The sequence below is a fragment of the Tinamus guttatus genome, unplaced genomic scaffold (assembly GCF_059628265.1).
Source record: "Tinamus guttatus ecotype Peru unplaced genomic scaffold, ASM5962826v1 Tinamus_guttatus_pri_ptg000155l, whole genome shotgun sequence".
NCBI classification, from domain to species: domain Eukaryota; kingdom Metazoa; phylum Chordata; class Aves; order Tinamiformes; family Tinamidae; genus Tinamus; species Tinamus guttatus.
In genome coordinates, this window is record NW_028288689.1 from 4,785,708 (window position 1) to 4,806,835 (window position 21,128).

Below are 21,128 nucleotides of genomic sequence, written 5' to 3' on the forward strand. Positions count from 1 at the left end.
GCAAGAGAATTAAAATAATAGTTGATGTGCTTGTTTTTGCCTAGGAGCCAGGCTTCACTATTCATACAGCTGAATTCTGCTTAAGCCCATATATATTGCATTGCTGAAGTCAAGGCCTGTAGAAGGGAGTTTGAATTATCATCTTAGCATGGAGTGATGCCTTGCAGTCAACGGGAGATGGAAGATAGCAAAGCTTGTGTCTGCCCTGTGCGGGGGATTGGTGAGGTGGACAGAAGTATTGTGAAGTTAATGACTGAACTGACAACTGCGAGTGCGTGTCTCCCTGAAAAGCCAAACTTGTGTCAGGTTGGAATTGGAGCAAGATTAGTTTTAGTGGGATGCTGTGAAATTGTTTGGAATTAGAAAATATGATACCAGTGACATTTGAATTAAACAGATGTATCCAAGGTTTGCTTTGGGGTTAAACAGTCAGGCTAATGCCATGCTGATGAAAGGAAATCTCACTTTCTAAATGGTTTGTTGCTTCTTTCAGATGGGAGAAGGAAGGGTTTTCCATGGCCCTTTAAGCAGCCAACAAGGGCTGTAAATACAGCAGCAGCAGTTTCTAATCTAAGCTATCTCTGGTTTTTGTCATGCCTGGTGGTTAGTTAATACACAGAAACCAGGGAAAGCCTTCACTTTTCTGAAGAACAGCCAAAATGTTATCGTTAAATATAATTTGAAGGGCCTAGATATAGCAGACTGCCATGAACCTGGAGGCTGTACATTAGCTGATTGAAATCCATGGAATTCTGTTGAATTCGGCTGTGCTTTATCAAGGTGAGCTAACATCCTGCCTTCAAAAGATATGATTCAAAAGGCTGAAGAGTGAGTCCAGTGAACAGAGGAGGATGTGATCCCGAGAAGTCTGTTGTCACAGCCCGCGCAGCCTCCCTTCCGGTGTTTCATGCTTAATTATGAGTGTCCTGGAGATTTAGTTTTGTGTCAGGTCTTAGCATTGCTTTAACGTGATTGTATTTATGTACACCTGTAATTTATCAGAAAAGGTCTGATTTAACTATGGCGTTTATGCTCTCAGCTTCTGCCCTGAGATCTTGTCGTTTAAAAATATTTTCTGAGAAGTCAAGCTAGTGATTGTGAGTTTCCTTTAAAACTTCAATGGAAGGACTCCTGGATGGCATTTCAGTCTTGAAGACAGCTAACCAAATGACACTGCAGTCTCCCTTGCTGATCCATCAAGACATTCGGAGAGCAAAAGCACATCTCCTGCATCACTCGGGGGATTTCGATCAAATGAGATGTCTGGGAGTTCAGAGCTGTCATAGTAACAAGCGATCCTGCCCTTATCAAGCCTCATCTTCTAAAATACGTGGATTCTTAGATTATAAGGAATTATGGGATCCTGATGAATATACGATTTTTAGGTGTTTTTCCTGGAGCAGGTGCACAGTAGGGCTAACCTCTTAAATATCTGTTGCCATCCCTGTTCAGAAGGAGGAGAATCTCCTGGGAAAGGCTTGTGACACAGGGCTATGAAACTGTTTTGCTTCAAGTTTCTGTCACTATTCCCTTGCCGGATCACATTTTTTAGAAGGGAAACATAGGCTGCATTTGCAACTTCACTGAATTAGGTTGAAATTTGAATAAACGTGGCACCTTGCCATCTCCTCTGGCAAGCTTAGTTTTTATTAGGAGTGCAGTGCAGAGTGACAACACCGTTTGTGCTGCCGGTGCAAAGGCATCATCCCGAGCGCCGCCGCTGGCCAGGCTGTGCGGGCGAGATCCAGGGACGTTCTCCATTTTCAGGACTGGCCCTGGCCTCCTGCGTTCAGCCGAGCACTCAGACTCTCACCCTTGCCTAAACTTCTCAATTTTGCAAATGCCACCTCGCTGCAGTGCATCCTCCATTCCTACCTGAAACTTTTATTTGTTTAAATAGCTCAAATTCTCTGGCTAAGCTGGATTGCGCTTTGTGTATACCCAAACTTCAGAGTAGACACGTAGGGTTTTTGGTTCATTCACCTGGTTTCCTCAAGTCTCATGACGATGCAGAGCAAGCTCCGTGGTGCCCTCTTTTCTCTGCCTGGCTGCTGGCAGCTTGAGGGAGTCACTCCAAAAGCTGATGCCAGCAGCAGCTGTGTCCCAGGGCAGATCCTCAAGGAGTGTCTCCTCCCCAGGAAAGTCGCAGGAGTCTATGGCTTGAGTCCCTTAAACTGAGCCTGAACGGGATGTGCTGCTGGGAAGGGCCCCATGTTATCATGGAGTGTGACTGACTCCTCCAGATTTTATTTTGTCTCAGATTTTTGTGATCTGTTTTGCAAACAGGAGCTTTCTTCCCTCTCTCCCTTTTTTTAACCTATGTCTTATGTTTTTTTTTTCTTCAGAAATATAGGTAAAGACAACTGAATGTGTTTCAGCAAGTGATTTCTCTTGAGACTTCTTTCTTAATACCAGCAGTTCCCCTTTGTGTGAGGTTTACTTCTCTTTTAAGCAGACACACATGTATCTTTCTATCATTTTTCCATTTTGTTTCAAAACGTAGATGTTTTGCCGGTTCCTATCTTTATGAAAGACATATGAAACACAGAAATTGCATAAGTAAATAGTAAATAGAGTGTGCTTAGAAGGAAATTGTGCTATAGCCCATGTACCTGGGTAATTCAGAGAACTTTCCTTACCCTCGTAATTGCCGGCCTGCTCTGCAACTAACAGTTTGGAGGAAATCAGAGTTCTTGACACTTCCTTCTTTGCCTTTTCATTCTTTTTCTTTTTTCCAACCTATTCAATAAAAAATGGTAGTAAGCCCAGTCTATTTTAGCCTTAACGCATGGACGTGTTCATAACTCCCAGCCCATTTGTAAACACAGTACTTGCTTTTGTTTATCCTGTTCATTTCTTTAGCTGAATTCCAGGTTAAAATACTTAAAGTATTCATTTTTTAAAAAATGTCTATTCTAAAAAAAGGAAGCAAAAAGAAAAGCAGTGAGTGCAAACGCTGCAGGAGCCCTGCGCTCCCGCTCAGCGGAAGCAGCAGCAGCGCTGCCGGGGCAGGACCGCGGCCGCGTCGAGCGTCGGGGTTACGCTGGGGGGACGAGCTAATCCTCAGCAGTCCATCCGTCCTGCTCTGAATATCTAAGGTAGTTTTCTGCTTGGCCCTTGGCCCTGCTGTCAACCATACCACATGGTTATGGCTATATGTTAATTATGTATTTTTCCTTTGAGGTCAGTTTAGTTGAAATATATTGAGGCAGAAAGTAACTTGTGCCTTCCTACCCTATTTCTATGGGTCACTTTTTATTTATATGACCTACCTCTGGCTTTAACAAAGCCCAGTGGGCTTTGTAATTGAAGGATTAAGAATAACCATAGCAAATAAAAAGCATACATTTATTTTCATGTTGCTTTTCGTGGTAAATAGCCTTAGGCATACCAGCAACTTACTGAAGGAATGAATGAAAAATATGAAAGCAGTGATTATCTTATGAAATCCAAAATTAAAGTGCTATTGTCATTTCTTCTTTTACGTCTTTTCTCTAGATTCTGTAGGCACCATCATATTCTGGACTGCTTTTATTTACTACAATTCTGTAGTTAACAGCTGTAATGAGAGATTAAATGAGATTTAAATGTAGCTGGTGTTGTGTGTCTTGTCTGAGAGCAAAAGACTTTCCCATACAATAGACTCTGTTTTGCAGGGCATCTTCATCCAAAGGGCCGCTTTACCTAGTCTCCAGTGAAGTCAGTGAAAAGACTCGATGGGCTGCCAGTGAGCATTAAATAAGGACCTAAATAACAGACTAGGCAAAAAGACCAACAAGAGATTTTTGTATGAGTCTGGATGTCCGTGTACAAACTGAGTAGAGCCTTAAAATTCACTGATGACTGTCCACTGTGCTACTGCATGGTGATTCAGCATCGTCTTTCCCTTCCAGGTTGTCCATTCCTGCTTTTCCCTTAAAACAAAAGGCTTGTCTCTTCCTGCCAAGTTTGACAAGTTTAGAAAAAAAACAGAGATCAGACGGTCTGCAAGAAAATCTTCTGACTTCTCTTTCCCTGGCTGCCCTTTTCTTTCTTCTTTTTGCAAAGTGATTGGCCCTGTGGCAACTGGCAGTTCTGGTGATTAGAAATGGAATTAAGATTTAGACTGAAAGCACAAATGAATCAAAGAATATGTCTTTGTACTGATAGTACTGTAGTATTGTGTGGGACTTCTAAAGGAGCTCACGCATAAGAAAATCTATATGTACCTAGATAACAGCATGCATGTATTGTACGGACATGGCGTTTGTAAATATCAGTGCACCGGGTAGGTGCAGAATTTATCCAAAATGGAATATGCGTTTTCCATGTACTGCATACATCCTGGGAGTTAATTTGCTGAGTTCAAATATGAATTAATAACCTTACAATTGAGTCACAGAATGTTTTAATTGTATTATTGATTCATTACTACTGCAAATGGGCACCATATTGATTTTGTTTACTATTCATAATGATTACACAATCTTTTTTGTTAAATTCAGCTTTTCTTAAATCCTGTATAGTTTTTGAAAATATAAAACTGGAGAAAAGGATAAAGCTTACATGGGCCTACAGGAAGCAATAGTCTTAATTTTGTTCACAATGAATGCAGTAACTTTGATGCTGGTTTTCTTTCTTTTTTTTTTTTTTTTTTTTTTTCTAGCCTTACCCTTTTTTTTTTCTCCACTCTTGGTATTTTACCATGAGAAATAATAGGACATTAGTTTTTATTGCTGTAGTGCTTCCTAGGCCCAGTCTTGGACTGTAGCCATGTACACTACTGGTACTGTTATTCACTTGCTTACTGCACCATCCACGGTGGATCCTCTTCATCTTTACACTATGTATGGGCTGGAGAGACTCGTCTGATTCATTCGAAGAGCAAGAAAATGAGCTATGTTCCTATAAAGATACTGCACATTTTTTTGCTGGTCACAGATGTCTCGTTTTTATCCTGGATTCACCTGTATTATGTGTCCCCAAAGATGCTTTCGTTGCCATGTGCTGTGAGGGTGTGTGTATTGGAACCCGTGGGCTGGGGAGAATGTGATGTGAGGCAGTTGCCAAGTTCTCAGTAGGGGCGTAGGTGCGGGGAGGAGAAGGCCCTGGGCTGTTCTGACGTCTTTGCTGAATTTTTGCATACCAAAGTTCAGAGTTTCAGAGCTGTCCTCAGGTGGCTGTGGTGGGCCAGCGTTCTTATCGCACCTGCCGCTGTAGGTGTGCGAGGATATTAGCTTGCTAAGAAATAGCCCTTTTTTTAACTGTAAGCAAATTAAGAATATAATAAGCTCTTTGTACAGTGAGGAGCAGCAAGCTCTATGAAACGCAGTAAGGAATTGGTTGTGTTATTCCAGTTTAGTCACGTATTTGAAGAAGATCTAAGATGGAGAGGAAATAAATCCAGGTATTAAACACGAGCCTTCATGTTCCAACATTGTAAGGTTATGGACATTGTTGGGATCTTCCATGGGGAAAAAGCAGTTTGTGTCATTCTGCTAGGTTCAGAGATAGCCAGTATTTAGTTTCTCCTTGTTCTTTCCCACTGTCTTCCAGGATTCTGTTTACAGTATATGAATGCCAGGCATTTTATCGCTCTGTGGTCTAGAGAGGGACGAATATTAGCATTTTGATTTTGAAGTCTCTTATTCTGATGGCCTCTCACAGTGCTAGGCTAGTCACATATTCCTGAGGCTGCACTGAAAGGAAGGCTGAAAATTTTCTTGCTTTTTTTAGTTGTTAGCATATATGTACCTGCATATACACATCCTGATTGCCAGTTCCATGGGCAAGCTGGGGACTGAAGGGGAAGGGAGGCTGCGCTGATGTTTCCCCTCCAGCAGCCGTCTCTGCAGGTCTGCGCAGAGACACAGCTGGAAAAGTGGGAGACACTTGAGCTGTTGTTGCCCATGCTGTGCCTGTTCGGTGAATAAATAGGTTGTCAATCTAGCACTTTAAACAAGCACTTCCTTCTTTTTTTAAGCTAGCTTTTTGACATTTTCCATTAAGCATACTGTAATAGAAAAGATGAGTAGAGTTTTTTCTACACGTAAGGAATAGTAACCTACCTGCTTAGCGTCTGAAGAGCCCTTTTCTGCACAGCGACTGAGTGCTTCGCACAGCGGTGAATTACTTCTCAAGGTGAGATTCTGATAGCCCTTCTCCCTGGCTGCCGGGGGCTCCTTGCTTTGGCTCCCATGCTCTGTGAGGAAGCCCACAGGATGGGCAGGAAGCGATACCCGAGTCACCGTGAGCTAGGGCTGCAGAACAACCACAGGTGTTAATGGAGATGCTGCCTGCCAAGCCTGTGGTGTTGGGACACATGGAGTATTGCGTGTGTTTCCCGTGTCCCCTGCCCCGCTGGGAGCCCTGAGCCGTAGGTCAGAGCCTGGTGATTCCTAATGTGGGTGCTGCTCAGTGTCAAAACCCGCTGAGGTGCATCCATGGCCCAAGGCAATGCAGCTGCTGCGTGGGCAGTGCGTGTTCGTCAGTGCTCCTCAGTGAAGAATGTCTTCAGTATAGATATTCAGACTTCAAACTTACTATTTAGCAGAAGGCAGCGGTATACAGAATGTGGAAAAAAGGACAGGCCCCCTGGGAGAAATACAGGTACGTAGTCAGGGAGTGCAGAGATGCGACAAGGAAAGCTAAGGCACGTCTGGAAGGCAAGCTGGCAAGGGACGTTAAAAATAACAAAAAAAAATTCTTCAAATACATTAACAGCAAAAGGAAGATCAGGGAAAACGTGGGTCCGCTGGAGGACGGGATGGGCACCTTGGTTACAAATAACACAGAAAAAGCAGAGTTGCTCAATGCCTTCTTTGCTTCGGTGTTTACCAAGGGCAGCCCTTTAGAGCCCCAGGCCCTAGAGGCAAGAGAAGAAGCTGGTGGAGAGGAAGACTTGCCCTGGGTAGAGGAAGATTGGGTCAGAGAGCACCTAAGGAACCTCGATACCCACAAATCCATGGGCCCTGATGGGATGCACCCCAGAGTGCTGCGGGAGCTGGCAGATGCCATAGCTAAGCCGCTCTCCATCATCTTTGAAAGATCCTGGAGAACGGGGGAGGTGCCGGAAGACTGGAAGAAGGCCAATGTCACGCCAGTCTTCAAAAAAGGCAAGAAGGAGGACCCAGGCAACTACAGGCCAGTCAGCCTCACCTCCGTCCCCGGAAAAGTGATGGAACGGCTCATACTGGCCGTTGTCTCCAGGCATGTGGAGGGCAAGAAGGTGCTCAAGAATAGTCAGCATGGATTCACCAAGGGAAAATCTTGCCTGACTAACCTGATAGCCTTCTATGATGAAATGACCGGCTGGATAGACGAGGGGAGAGCGGTGGATGTCGTCTATCTCGACTTCACCAAGGCTTTTGACACCGTCCCTCACAACATCCTCCTGGGCAAGCTCCGGAAGTGTGGGATAGATGAGTGGACAGTGAGATGGATTAGGAACTGGCTGGATGGCAGAGCTCAGAGGGCGGTGATCAGCGGTGCAGAGTCTAGTTGGAGGCCTGTGGCTAGTGGGGTCCCCCAGGGGTCAGTCCTTGGTCCAGTCCTGTTCAATTTATTCATCAATGACCTGGATGAAGGCACAGAGTGCTCCCTCAGCAAGTTTGCTGATGATACCAAACTGGGAGGAGTAGCCGATACCCCAGAGGGCTGTGCTGCCATCCAGAGGGACCTGGACAGACTGGACAACTGGGCGGTGAAAAACCTCATGCAATTCAACAAGGCCAAGTGCAAGGTCCTGCACCTGGGGAGGAATAACCCCAGACACCAGTACAGGCTGGGGACTGACCTTCTGGAGAGCAGCTCTGCAGAGAGGGACCTGGGTGTCATGGTGGACGACAAGTTGCCCATGAGGCAGCAGTGTGCCCTCGTGGCCAAGAAGGCCAATGGGATCCTGGGGTGCATTAAGAAGAGCATCTCTAGCAGGTCGAGGGAGGTGATCCTGCCCCTCTACTCAGCCCTGGTGAGGCCACATCTGGAGTACTGTGTCCAGTTCTGGGCTCCACAGTACAAGAGGGATGTGGAGCTGCTGGAGAGAGTCCAGCGCAGGGCTACAAGGATGATCAGGGGCCTGGAACATCTGCCCTATGAGGAGAGGCTGAGTGAGCTGGGCCTGTTCAGCCTGGAGAAGAGAAGGCTGAGAGGGGATCTAATCAGTGTATATAAATACCTCAAGGGAGGGAGTGCAGAGGACGGGGATGGTCTCTTTTCAGTGGTGGCCACTGATAGGACTAGAGGAAATGGCCGGAAACTGAAACATCAAAAATTCCATAGGAACTTAAGGAAAAATTTCTTAACAGTGAGGGTGACAGAGCACTGGAACAGGCTGCCCAGAGAGGTTGTGGAGTCTCCTTCTCTGGAGATCTTCAAAACCCGCTTGGATGCAGTCCTGTGCCACGTGCTTTAGGTGTCCCTGCGTATGCAGGGGGGTTGGACTAGATGATCTCTAGAGGTCCCTTCCAACCCTAAGCATTCTATGATTCTATGATTCTATGATTCTATTTTTTTTAATAAATGGTAAGGAATATGGTTTGACTGTGTAGTTAATGAGCTTTTAGAATAACTTGTGATCTAACAGACTATTATGTCCCTATTTGTCTGGAGAAAGAAAGGCCTGTGCAAGCATGGGCACACGCACATGTGTTTGCCTGAACACCCACACTAAGCACACAAAATAATAGTTCACCATGTACTGAAAGCTACATCCGCTAATTTAAATAGACTTTCTAAATGAAAAAAATATATATTACTAGAGTAATTAGACTATGCTCTAGCTTTTTTCTTATATTTCTTTCCTTCCTTCTGATATTTATGTTTTTGGACACAAAGTCTCTTTGGATGGCCACAGTTGAATGAACGCGATAGAGGTAGCGTAGTGTTTCCTAGCAACACCATGTCCGTAGCAGTGGTGCTCGCTTCCCTCTTAAAGCTAAAAGCAAAGTCATGTCCATTAATCCCCAGCTGCACATAAAACTTTTCAGAGATTTCTCTAGCTCCCCACTGTTCATGTTTTCATCTTGCTCGTGTGTTGAAAAGCAAACTGCTACTGCGATTTCTCTCTCTTCAGTGCCCCAGTCTAAAGCCAGCTGTGTGTGTATATTCACATTCAATGTTTGCTTTCCTTTTAAAACAAGTAATTTGTCCTACAGTGTGATGCCTTCCTTTGTACATTATCATTTTGGCCATTCAAACAACCTGACAAGCCAAAGAGATAAAATAAATGCCTTGAAAATATATTCCGTCTGTTGCAAAGTAATTGTGAGTTTTTACAGCTAAGTAACAGAAAAATAACCTTTCTATTGAATGGAAGGAGCACTGGGAGTTTTTTGTTCGTTTCGGGGGGGGAGTGTTTTGTTTTTTAATATCAACAGCTATGAACTAAAGCTTCTAGGCCTTTTTCTGTATGCTAGTAGTTTTTCTGTGTAAAGCCATCTTGGCCCTGCTCTAACGAACATTTTTAGCAGATAGGCTGAGGTTTTGGAGATCTCAGTTCAGCACCATTCAAAAGCACAGAATTGATTTATTTTTTATTTTTAGTGGTAAAAGAAGCTTAAGAGAATTACACTGAAACTGGCTGTGGCAAAGGGCCACCTATTCCTGTTAAAATTGACATAGTGCTATGAACTTACCGGGTAATAGTCCCCTGAGGCAGGAAGGAAGGGCTCTCTCTCAGCCTAGGGTGAGACGAGGTGTGTGAGTGTGGCAGGGGTGCAGAGCCAGCCCTGCTTTCCCCCCTGCCAAATCCTGGTGGGAACTGCTGCCGGATCAGTGGGACTTCCCGCCGGCATCACCCGCTTACAGGGAAGGCAGCTGCGGGGAAGTGGAAGAGGCACCAACTCAGCTGTGGATTTCTGAACAGAAAAGCACTTTTAGGCAGCCTAAATTAGTGCTTTTAGGGACGTGGCTCAACCTTTCAGCACTTCTACTAGTATGAAAGTCATGCTACTTGGAAAGTTTCTCCTGTTCCCTGTCACCAGAGACCAGGGGGCACAAGGCAAGGTACTTTGTCTTCGTCTTTCTCCAGTGCTGTGTGTTTGAGGTGGTGCTGCTCGGGAAAGGAGAACGTGTTCAGTTGCTTTGAGGATATTTCCCGCTGCTACCTTCCTCGCTCCCTCCTGTTGCTCTGTGAGGGTGCCCCGTTAATTCCTTGGGGCTCTAAAAATGTCTAGGAAGAAGGAGGGCAGTAACTAATAGTGGCAGCTTGAGGTGAGGGTGGTGCTGCCAGGGATTACTGAGGCTGCAGCAGGTCCCTGCAGGTCTCTGCTGGGGCTGTGACCCGTGCCTGCTGGCGGAGGGCAAGTGAGAGAGGAGAAGCCCTGTGAATGCTACTGAGAAGAAATCTTCTGCTAGAGAACAGCAGTGAGATTAATTGTTCCATGTTTTGTGGTGGAGTATGGATGGCAGACTGAGAATGCACTCCCAAACCAGATGAGAGCTGGGGACCCAACATCTACTGTCTTTGTGGCAATTCAGCCTTCCGCTTCCTGCTCAGTATGATGAAAAGGTGACATGAGAGCGCTGTGCACTGTGGCAGGACCATCAAATCCCTTTTTCTCCTTTACAGACAAATGAAAGGAATTTGTGCGGATAAGATGTGATGTGTTTGAAGGGTTACCAAGGCTCCATGCACCTCGCTGGGTGGAATTTGATTTCCTTACCCTTTTTCTTAATGAATATTCACTGAGATGCAGTAGTACCTCCTGAGATCGATTTAGCTTCAGGAAGAAGAAAAGCAAGTCAGGTTATTTGGTTATCCCTGGACATTTTGTTAGAACATAGAAGCACCCTAGTAGAGTGACTAGTTCAGTTACCCATTCAGTTCTTGATGTATAGCAAGGTCATATTCATAGTCAGTTCAAGTCATTTTGGAGAGGGATATCTCTTCTACAATATCTCTTAGAAAATATGAAATATTACATCATAACACAACTCAGTATTAAGTAAGTAGCTCTTCTGAAGTGACTACTAGAGAAGGAAGATATTTTTGAAACAGACTGATTGCATGTTTTATATACTAAAACTTTTTGTTTAGTGAATCTCTGGAGAATTACGCCATGCCCTATGTGAAGACACTCTGAACACTGACTTGCTGATTTAAGATGATCTTCCTCGATGTGTACAAACACATATAGAGGGAAAAACACAAAGCTGTGTCAGCTGGCTTGTTTCTTTCTGCTGACTTACTTAAACTCAAAACCTGAATTTTTTCAGAGTTCTTGCAACTTTTATTGTGGCTGACAGTAGTACTCATGCTTTCTTTAAAGGCTTAAGTCTTAAAGGCTCATTTCTTTAAACTATCCCTTTTCCTTAACCTCTTTTTTAATCCAAGATTTTTGGCTCTGGAGCAGGGAGAGTGTCCCACCAGCAAGAACAAGACTTTTTGTTTGCACAGTAACATTGTGTGTGAAGTCTGAGTGTTGCTATGAATAAGTATGTCTTGTACTTACCTTCTTCATTTCTTCAACCAGATGGCTGCCCTGATTTGTGCAATGGCAATGGGAGATGCACCCTCGGCCAGAACAGCTGGCAGTGTGTCTGCCAGACCGGCTGGAGAGGGCCTGGATGCAATGTTGCCATGGAAACTTCCTGTGCTGATAACAAGGATAATGAGGGAGGTGAGCAAAAGTCTTCCGATTCCCACTCCCTAAAGAGCACAAGGTTATGCACACTCTCTCCATGAGTCATTTTACTTGAGAAGGACTTCGTGTGCTGTGCTGCTGTCAGGTACTGTTGTTGCGTTCCTTTCGAAACTAATCAGGTTGGGAGAGTTGTGTCCTAGTGGAAGGATGCTGCGACCTGGAAGGCCTGCTCAGGAATCACGTGGACTCCCTTCCAGCATTGATTGCTTTGCAGCCAATGGCATTTACATGAGCTGCAACTATGACCCAGTGCATTAGAATTTTTATGCAGGCTCTTAGCCCACATGAATTGCAAAATAACTTTGTGGTTACATGCGTGCAAGCGTAGCAACTCTTGTAGTGGATATTTTAAAACATTTTTTCAGCCTTGTACTAGAGGCCAAGGTCACGCTGTCATATGCAGAGCCCGTTACATATTTTTGTAGCTTGTTGTCATATTTAATGGTTCATATGTCAAACTCTAAAGGGCCGAAGAAGCTGTGCTGGCCGGTAAGGTTCTGAGATGCCAGGCATGCCCTTCCTAAATACAGTGTTTACCTTCAAAAATGCTTTTAGTTTGTCTTGTTTTCTAGAGCCTTCCATGATATATTAGTTGATGCTGGGCTAAAAGCATTTTTGAACAGTTGTGCTGTTGAACAAAATTGCTTGATAACTTTCCTCTCATTTTTTTTCAAGTGATTTTTTTATATCTGTCTTTGCACTGTCCTTAGTAGGTCAGCAAGTTCTATTCAGTCTGTTCGTCCTCCTTTGCTCCTCATTAAGAACCAAGCATCACACACAGTTTTCCTCTTTGAGACTCCTTCACTCTTCTTTGGATGATAATTAGTTTAAAGAGCTCAGCTGTTGCTTGCTGATTATTAAATGTTTTACTTATAATAATTCCTAAAACAGCAGAGAAATAGTCAACTTATTTAAACGGTTGCTTTTTCTGGTAAAAGTGCTTTGAGATGAGTGCTTAAATCTATAGTCAATTTCAGCTTGTAGGAATTGTTCAGAATTCTGAAAATGAAAAATAGTTGGGTATATTTGGTTTTGATTATGTGATGCTAAGCACATCTAAGCGTTGTCTGTTTTACTTTGAATATCCACTGTTAGTTTCCTGGCTTCAGATTTGCCTGCAGTTAGTGCTTGCAGAAATATTTAGAGAGGCAGGGCTGATTCCAAAAAGTTGGAACTTGCTTTATAAGTGAATTGTAAAAATCAAATTGGAAAGTTACGTTATTTAGGATCTGTTTTTACCTGTGCCATTTACTTATACAACAAAACACACTAAACTTGTGTAGTTGTGTAAGAAATTTAAAAGTGAACTACTTAGGTCTCCAAGTTGTGTCAGCTTTAAAGATGATAAAGCAAAATTTGTAAAGGAATGTCACCAGATTTTCCCAAAAACAAGAAATGAGTTTTGAAAACACTACCAGAAGTACTAAAACAAAATGTAGAAGATAACCTAAGGAAAATATTTTTACATGGAGAGCTATTTGTTTGCTTATGCAAGACAATATTCTACCCTTACAAAACACAGGGAAGTAGAGAAAAATTACTTGATTAATGAGATCCTTCAGCTGTTCATCTCAATTTAAAATTACAAACCTCTAAAACTTTGCTTACAGAAGACAGATACCAGCCCACCAGGGTCAAAGAATGTCAGATGTATCTGCTGTACCGCAGAGGGCTAATATTAATCAGTGGTGCTGTGCAAGGGGCTTGGTTGTTAGTTCACCATTGTCATGAAAGAGAACAGCTTGGCTTTGATTGACCACAGGAAGTACTGAACTTAGAAAGTTTGCCAACTGTCTCATCGCCTTTATTCTTGCTCAGTATTTTCTCAATGATCTTTTCATTTGCACCATTGCCCACAGTGGTAATCAATTATAATACTTTTGGGTGATAATCTAGTGTATGAAAACATGAAAAAAGTAGATTTTGAAGGGAAAATAATACTTGTGTGTTCTCATAACTATAGAAATCTTCATGAGAAAAATTAAAAGAGTATACTTAAAAAGTAGCTTTTTCTATTTTGAAATCATTTTCTAGAATTGAGTCACCACTTTCATCACTGATGTATTGGTGTGTGGAGAAAATTTTGTGTAGTGTTATATGGACACTGTTTATGTCTGTGTATATTTAGTGATACCTACATGACCCTACTGCTGCAGTACTACTTCACTTAACAACATCTCCAAGACTCCTCAAGCAAAGTTAAAAAATCATAGTAGCGAGCATAAGAGGCAGCAGTCCTGGCCACAAAGGACATACAATCTCTATCTATACAAAAATGTAGTGAGAGGCAGAAATTTTCAATCATTTTGCCACTGGGGAGCTGAAGGCTAGAAAGATTAAGGGCAGAGCTTTTAAGAAGCTCTCGACACCTGGAAGGTGAAGTCAGATTTTTCCAAAGAGCTGAGCTAGATTAGTGCTCACTGCTTCTCATGGGAGCGTGGGTAGTATGAAAATCTGCTCCTGATGCCAAAGTTGGTGTGACCCATACATTTTTACAGGGGGATTTTTATGATAAAGTTAGTAATCAACACTGACATCCTGAGTCTTAGCTCAGTGCTTGAATCCTGAAATCATTATTTCACTGTTAGTATCACCATCATTACGATTCTGTAGGATTTTTGTGCGGGAGCGAGCCTGGAGTGTGTTCAGTACCTGTTCAGTTAGCTGTTTCTCCACACTTTTGTAAGGAATACCTAAAAAACAAAACAAAACTCAGAATACCGCTTGATTCCGTGGCACTGTGTGCTGTGCACAGTGCACGTGCTACAAGCCAAGGGTCACAGGCTGCATTGCCCTGCCAGACTCTTCTGATGCTTTTGTGAATTTTTACTAGTTTTGTTTGTTTGGTGCTATTTGGGCTTTCAGATTTCTTTGAGATAGCACAGAGTCTTTTGCAATATACTCTGTAAGAGTGTCATTCATATTAGCTTGTCAAATTGTCAGTCACAAGTAAGAGCTACAATAAAAGTCAAAACTAAATATAACTCTAATCCCTTAATACTTAGGCTCGCAGAGCACTCTCCTGCCTTTGCCTTACGCCGCATTACTCTTTGGTAGCCGGCTCACTACACAGCTGGCCAGGAGCTCATCTCGTGCCCTGCATGTTCATTGAGGGAGACAACAGGAGTGTGCAGGAGGCGGGGGAAGGCAGGGGTATGTGCAGCCTGCTTTAAGATGCATCTTAAGATAGAGTCCAGGACCAGTGTCTCAAGTCTCACAGAAATGGCGACACTGTCGCACGTTTGCCTTTCCTCCCCGTCACTCATCTCATATGAAAGTCAACGGAGTGTTTATGCAGCAAAATAGTGAACTTCTTTGCATAAGTAATTCTGGGGTAGTATTAAAGATGCAACAAAAAATACCCACATATTGTTAAAATGCAGTTGCTTAAGTATGTGGCTGAAGTGCAACAGTACTTTCTGCCTTCTGTTCTTCCCCAAGTGGCAGCAGATTTAACATTTTTGCACTTTTCCTTTTTGCAGACATTCATATTGCAAATCTATCTCACAATCAGATTCAAGTATCTTGGGCCGAGTCTTTACTTCAGAGATGTCAAGAGGAGGGTTGCCACTGACTGTGAAGGGATTTTGATTTGTCCTGTTTTATCTTATCTGCCACGATACGAGTTCCATACTATAGTTCAAAAGGAGAAAAATGAAAGATTATACTTAATATTTGCTTTCAATTTTAGATTAATGCCCCTTAGTTGGTTTATTCCTAGAAGTGACAGATTCGTTCCTGTCTTGCAAAGACTTAAAAATCTTCATTTCGATTGAGTTGTCAGTGTGTCTTACTCTCATAAACGGAGCGGGCTTGCAGAGCAGGAAGAGGAGGGAGTGTGTCAAAGGACCAGAGCTGCTTTCTCGTCCTAGGCCTCCAAGTACTGCTGTGCACGACCAAGGCTCACCCTGGGACATTCAACGCTGTTTGTCCTGGCCATCGTTCAGTCTAGATACGTGCTTGAGTGGGTCTTCATTATGGGCCTCTTTCCGTTCACTGTGGAGCGTGGGTTAGGTTGCTGAAAAAAAGCTTCTAAGACTTTTTGGTTTGGTGTTTTTTTTTTTTTTTTTTCAATTTTAAGGAAGAAGCCCAACTGAAAGGTAAGGTATTTGTTGCAGGGCTCCTTTTTAAGACCCTTGAAAGATCTTCAGTATTGGAGTACTGGAAAATAGAGTGCTAGAAAATACTTAACTTTTTCAAAACCTATTTAGAAGAATAGGCAATTAGAAGTAAGATTTTGAGGAATGGAAGAAGGTATGTTAATTTCTAAGTTTATCTTTCTTTTGACTTATTGCATAAAGAATAACTGCATGGGGATATTTATAGCCTTCTTTTTACAGTAGGCATTTTGTAATACTTTGCTCCTAAATTACAAAAAAATGCTTCTAGTCTCTCACAAGGGTGGTCTTAAACTGTGGTGAATGTTTACTAGGCCTTAGACCCTACTGTGTCTTCAAGAAAAATGTATAAGGTAATGCAAAGCAAAAACTGTATGTCTTTTTATAAAGACTAGTGTTACTAGATGTTGGGTGCATCTTGTACTCGGAGCTCATGTTTGAAGGATCTCTGACCCAGACTTGATAGGTTAATTTGAGCAAAGTATTTAGCTAAGAACTGTGGCCTCTACGGAAGCAGCCCTGTCAGGAGTCCTTGTCAGAAAACCACTGAGCTGCTCTTTCTAGGCATTTCTTTTCCTCATTTCTTTTGGCTAACTGTCCTTGCCTGATAAAGCAGGAGCTTTCCACTGGTTTTCCTCTGTGCTTTGTACAACAGGATCTGACACAGTCTTACATGACTGAGCCCAGCAGAACTGTTCTGTTCTGCCCCCAAGACAGGCAGTACCTGTCCTATACAAGGGAAAAAGCAATCCAGATTTACTACTTTTTCTGGAACGCCCCAAGAGGCAACCTTGTCATGTGAACCTGGAGCTCCAGGAAGGGCTGCAGCCAGCCCGGCTGGGCTCGGCTGGAACGCAGCAGAGGGAAGAGCCAGCAGGGTTCAGGTAGGCAGGGCTGTGCACTGTGCACTGCACCGTGCTGGATCTCTCAAAATTCGTGCTCTCTTCTCCCTTCTGTACCACACTCCCCTCGTATGGATTCTGTTCATTTTGGTAATTTTTTTATTGATAAAGGCAGCTAGGTGTCATTATTAAATTAGATAAATTTAGAAAAAGGAGGGGGGATAATGTTAATTTGTTTTTAATTCAGATTGATTAGTATCAAGGTGGAGAAAATAGGTGCAGTCAGGTTAAAAAAAAAAAAAAAAAAAAAAAAGCTGAAATGTCTTCATTGCTCAGATCACTTGGCAGATCACACTTCTCCTTCCAGGAGTAATGATCTGCACTACAACAGGGCAGGGGAGGAACAGAAACAACTTAGGACAGTCAGTACGATAGACCACTCTAAATTGAACAGAATGTGGTATTCCTTGTTTGTTAAGCAAACTTTCCCCCCCCTTTTTTTTTTTAATACCTTTTAATTTGTTTCCTTTTGTCTTTGCAGAGAGGGTTGTGCGCCCTTACAAAGTAGTTTTGTCCTTCAGTTTGTTACTGTATAATACCACAAAAATGCAGTTGGTGGTAATTCTGTTTGACACAGTAGCTTAAAGATAGCAAACGAGGAAGTCAGCCATCTGCTCCAGTATAAATTCTGTGCAATTGAAGAGCAAAATACCTCTCTAGACAAGTTTGCTGTCAGGACAGTGTACTTGACTGAAAGGCTGTTTATTTGAGCTATCTTAGAAAAACTCATCTCTGAAATTAGACAGAAAGAAAATAGAAAAGGAGAAGTGTCTTCCTGTAATAAGCATTTAGGAAAAAAAATGTTTTTAGAGAATTACAAATCCTATGACTTGATACTGCATCAGGCTTGTGACATTTAAGATAATACAAGTATTTCACAGCACAAAAGCAAATCATGTAATTTAGCTTGCCTCAACAAGCATTGCCTCAGCAGGGGTCTCTAATTCAGTGCAGACAAAAGATTTTATGAAGTTCTCAGTACAAGTACCCAGAATGTGCTTGGTGCAGAAAGCCTTCCCCGCACGACACTCAGCTTTAGAGCATTTCATGTTGCAAGTAGTTGATACCTGTTGTGGATGGGGGGTCGAAGTGAGCTATATGAACTCAAGCATGAAATCTGTATCAAAACTAGACATTAGGTAAGTTTGGCAAGAGCTAATGGGTGCTTATTTGCAATTTTGCCAATATTTCACATTAGCCTCTAAACATCTTTACACACTAACCGCCGCTGTCCCCATGGGATATGTTGCTACAATAATGTAATTTTATAATCCATGGAGAAGGCAAAGCAAGAAATTCAGTGCCCACTTAATCCAGAATTTAAAAAGTGATCAGCTGCTTCATAGGTATCCATGTGCACACTGGACTTGAGTGAACATTTTTTTAAGATTGCTTTTAGCTTGGAGCCCTCTGGGACATTTCTAGGTGATGTGTGGTCTGAAGCTGGAGAATCAATAATCTGCCAGTATTGACAGGTCCTACAAGACTACCGCGAGCTCAGTGCGGAGCTGCATCAGAGATGCTGTTTCTTCCAGCTGGCACTCTTAAAGGATGATGTTTTTCCCAACTGCAGGAGCTCTGGGCAGTGCTGGAGTCCTCTGAGCAGGCATGGGGAGTATAGTCGGTAGCTCCACTGGGGTCCTATTCCAGGGTACTTAAAATTCTGCCAGGGAAGTGTTTTTCTGGCATTCAGAGGGGACACTTTGCTTACAGAAGCCCAGGTTCGTTCTCCCCTTCTGCCACAGCTTGGCAGCTCATCCTAAAGCACGAAAACACAGCCTTGCTGTTTATGGTTTATGTTTCTGAAAGCTTTCAGTTGTGCCCAGGATCCGTTGTACAAGTCTGTGTTGTGATGGATGTCCTGAGAGTTGAGAGAGAGGCTTTCCAGCTCACCTGAGACGCAGGCTGGAGTGGGATGAGAACATCTCCTTGCTGTGGCCACCAGGAGCTCCTGAGAGATTACTTTGCCTGCTGCATGCCAGTATAGCTAACAGCAATTAGAGTAAGCTACAGAAGTGAAGATATGGACTAAGTACAAGGTAAAGCTTCCTGGTAATATGATGTATTTTGTTGTAGAGTGGTTTACCTGTGGTGACAGTCCTGCATGCAGTTCAGCGCTCAATTAAAGTATATCTGTATTGGCAGAGAGAAGGCCTATTCCTCTCAAAATCTGACAGAGCATCTCTAATTCTGTTCACCTTGGGTATCTTAATACTACACATAATTAAAATTGGATCATGATAAATTAACTAATTTGCCCTTAGAGTGATCAAAGACCCTTTTGCCCTCAGGGCTCATAGTAGCTGCTGCTCTTCCCCCTTCCAATTTAATCATCAGTCTGAAATGTTTATTGAAAAAAAAATATTTCCCACAAATTGTACTTGGAAAGTCAGCAGCTCCTGGAGCTAGTGAAGTGTAAGGTTGCCCTCTGCTGAGCGTGTGCTAAAGAGTTTGCTGTTGGAAACAAGTTGTCCCCAGCTGGGGCAGGAAGCAGTTGCTCCAGTGGGCCTTGGATCGTCCCTTGGACTGAATGGTTCTAACGCTTGTCCTGAATTGGTCCTGTAACAAAACTTGCCAGGGTATTGGAGAGGATATGGAGCAAACCATGCTGTCACCCATGTTCTTCAGTCTCCTTGCCTCACAACTCGGCTTGGATTTTGCAAAGGTCCCGCAAAGGGACGAGCAGCAGGAGGGGATGTTTAGGTGAGTGGCGGCGGCGGCCGCTCCTCCAGGCACCTGGGCCCAGCTCTGTGCTGAGGGCTGGGCAGTACCGGAAAGGCAGCTCTTGAAAGACATCATACTTTGCCTCTTGTAATCAGAAATATATTCACTGGGGAAGAAAAACTTGACAGTGAGAGGGGCTAAATGCATTAGTAGTAAAATACATTGCTATTTCTACTGTGTGCTATTTAGGCCTGGAGATGATGTTCAAGAGGAATACGATGATAAAGCGATCTTTAAATATGGTGTGTACAAGTAGATTATCTTACTTACGTGCAATACTTCAAAATTTTGCCTTTCGCTGAGCCATTACGTCTGTAAAAAAAGTTTATATTTTAATTCACAGAAGGTCAAGATCTGTGTGTATCCATTAGCAGAAGTGAGCTTTTCAAGAGGAATACAGTGTCGCTTGATTTGTTTCTGAAAAGATCGGGGAATTCAGAAGAACCAAGGAGAGTAATGAAGAGCTAATCTTGTGCTGCCTGTTTCAATCAGATCCAAGTTTCCTTTTTCTTTCTTCTCACTGAAAGCCAAGTCAGGACTTCTTTTGGTCTGAGATCGCTGGAGGAGGTTCAACACCATCGCGTGCACTGGCTTCTCTTTAGCGCTTGGCATGTCAGAACGCTGCTAACTGGCCGCTTCAGCCTCAGATGGGTGCTATGAAAAGCAGCAGTAGCTTGGTGAGGCTAATGGTGAGGTTTCTCTCATTGAATTAACCGTATAAATAATTCAATATGCCTGAGGAAATCTGGAAAATGACAACTTCTGAAATATATATTAAAAGCAAGGTGCTGAATTCTAATTGAATTTTGTGCTTGTGGCAGAGTTTTTGTCTTATAGGAAGGCCTTTTGTCTTATAGGAAGGCCTTTCTTCTAGCCTTTGTTTCAACCAAGTCTAATGCAACCAGCTGGTGATGCAACAATTAATTTCATTTCTTAGACAGCAGATCTGGATAACCAAATTTTGGCAATATGAGCTAAAGAAGTCTATTCTGACAATATCCAGTAAATATTATTTCAAGCATAGAGCATCTCTGGGCATGGAAGAAAAGAGCAATAGCCCCAGCAGCGATGCCCACAAGCAGAGCGGTGGGGTCTGAGCCCTGACCCCAAACGCTTGGCAGCCCAGGGCTCAGCAGTGTCCTGCCTCCATTCTACCACTGCAACAAGATGGATCAGCTTGTTGACGTAAGGTAAAAATATCCTGAGTTCCTAATCTTAACAGAGCCATCCTGCCAGCTGGGAATAAATTAGTATAGGGAAACACAGCCATATCTCTAACCTTTGTCTTTGAAATTTTCTCCATAGCCAAAGATATTTTGTCTTTACTGAAACTCTTCAGATTCATATGATAGCAAAGTACAGACAATTATGTATATTCTTCACTTTTTTATATAGTTTTTTAAATATGAATGCGATCCTTGAATTCTCTAGCTTAGCTTTTAGACATGGAGGATGTCATAAAATATATAACGTGTTGCCACACTGTGACTTGAAAATTAGATCACTTAGTTCATTGCTTTTAGGTAATGTTATTCTGTTGACTCAAAATCAGTGAGAAAAGTGAATTAAGCCCCATTTGCACGTCTTGAGAAACTTTCCTATTCCATTATTTGCTTTATACTTTTTTCTTTTCTCCTGTGAAATGCATTTGCACCTTCTAGATAAAGTTGTTTTGTAGCTGTGGACTGGAAGCTATTCCAAATAATGATAAAATTTTCACAGGGCTAAAATATTTATTAAATGAAATGTTTATGCTTTCA

General features: G+C 42.8%; 1 protein-coding gene across 2 annotated transcripts in view; it reads left to right on the plus strand.

Annotated features, from left to right (window-relative positions):
• Positions 1-21,128, plus strand: part of TENM2 (teneurin transmembrane protein 2) — a 415,827-nt gene that overhangs the window by 355,337 nt on the left and 39,362 nt on the right. For both annotated transcript variants that reach the window (XM_088522621.1, XM_088522622.1), the window contains exon 13: positions 11,454-11,600. In XM_088522621.1, coding sequence (XP_088378747.1) covers positions 11,454-11,600 — 147 coding nt within the window. The remainder of the gene's footprint in view (positions 1-11,453; positions 11,601-21,128) is intronic.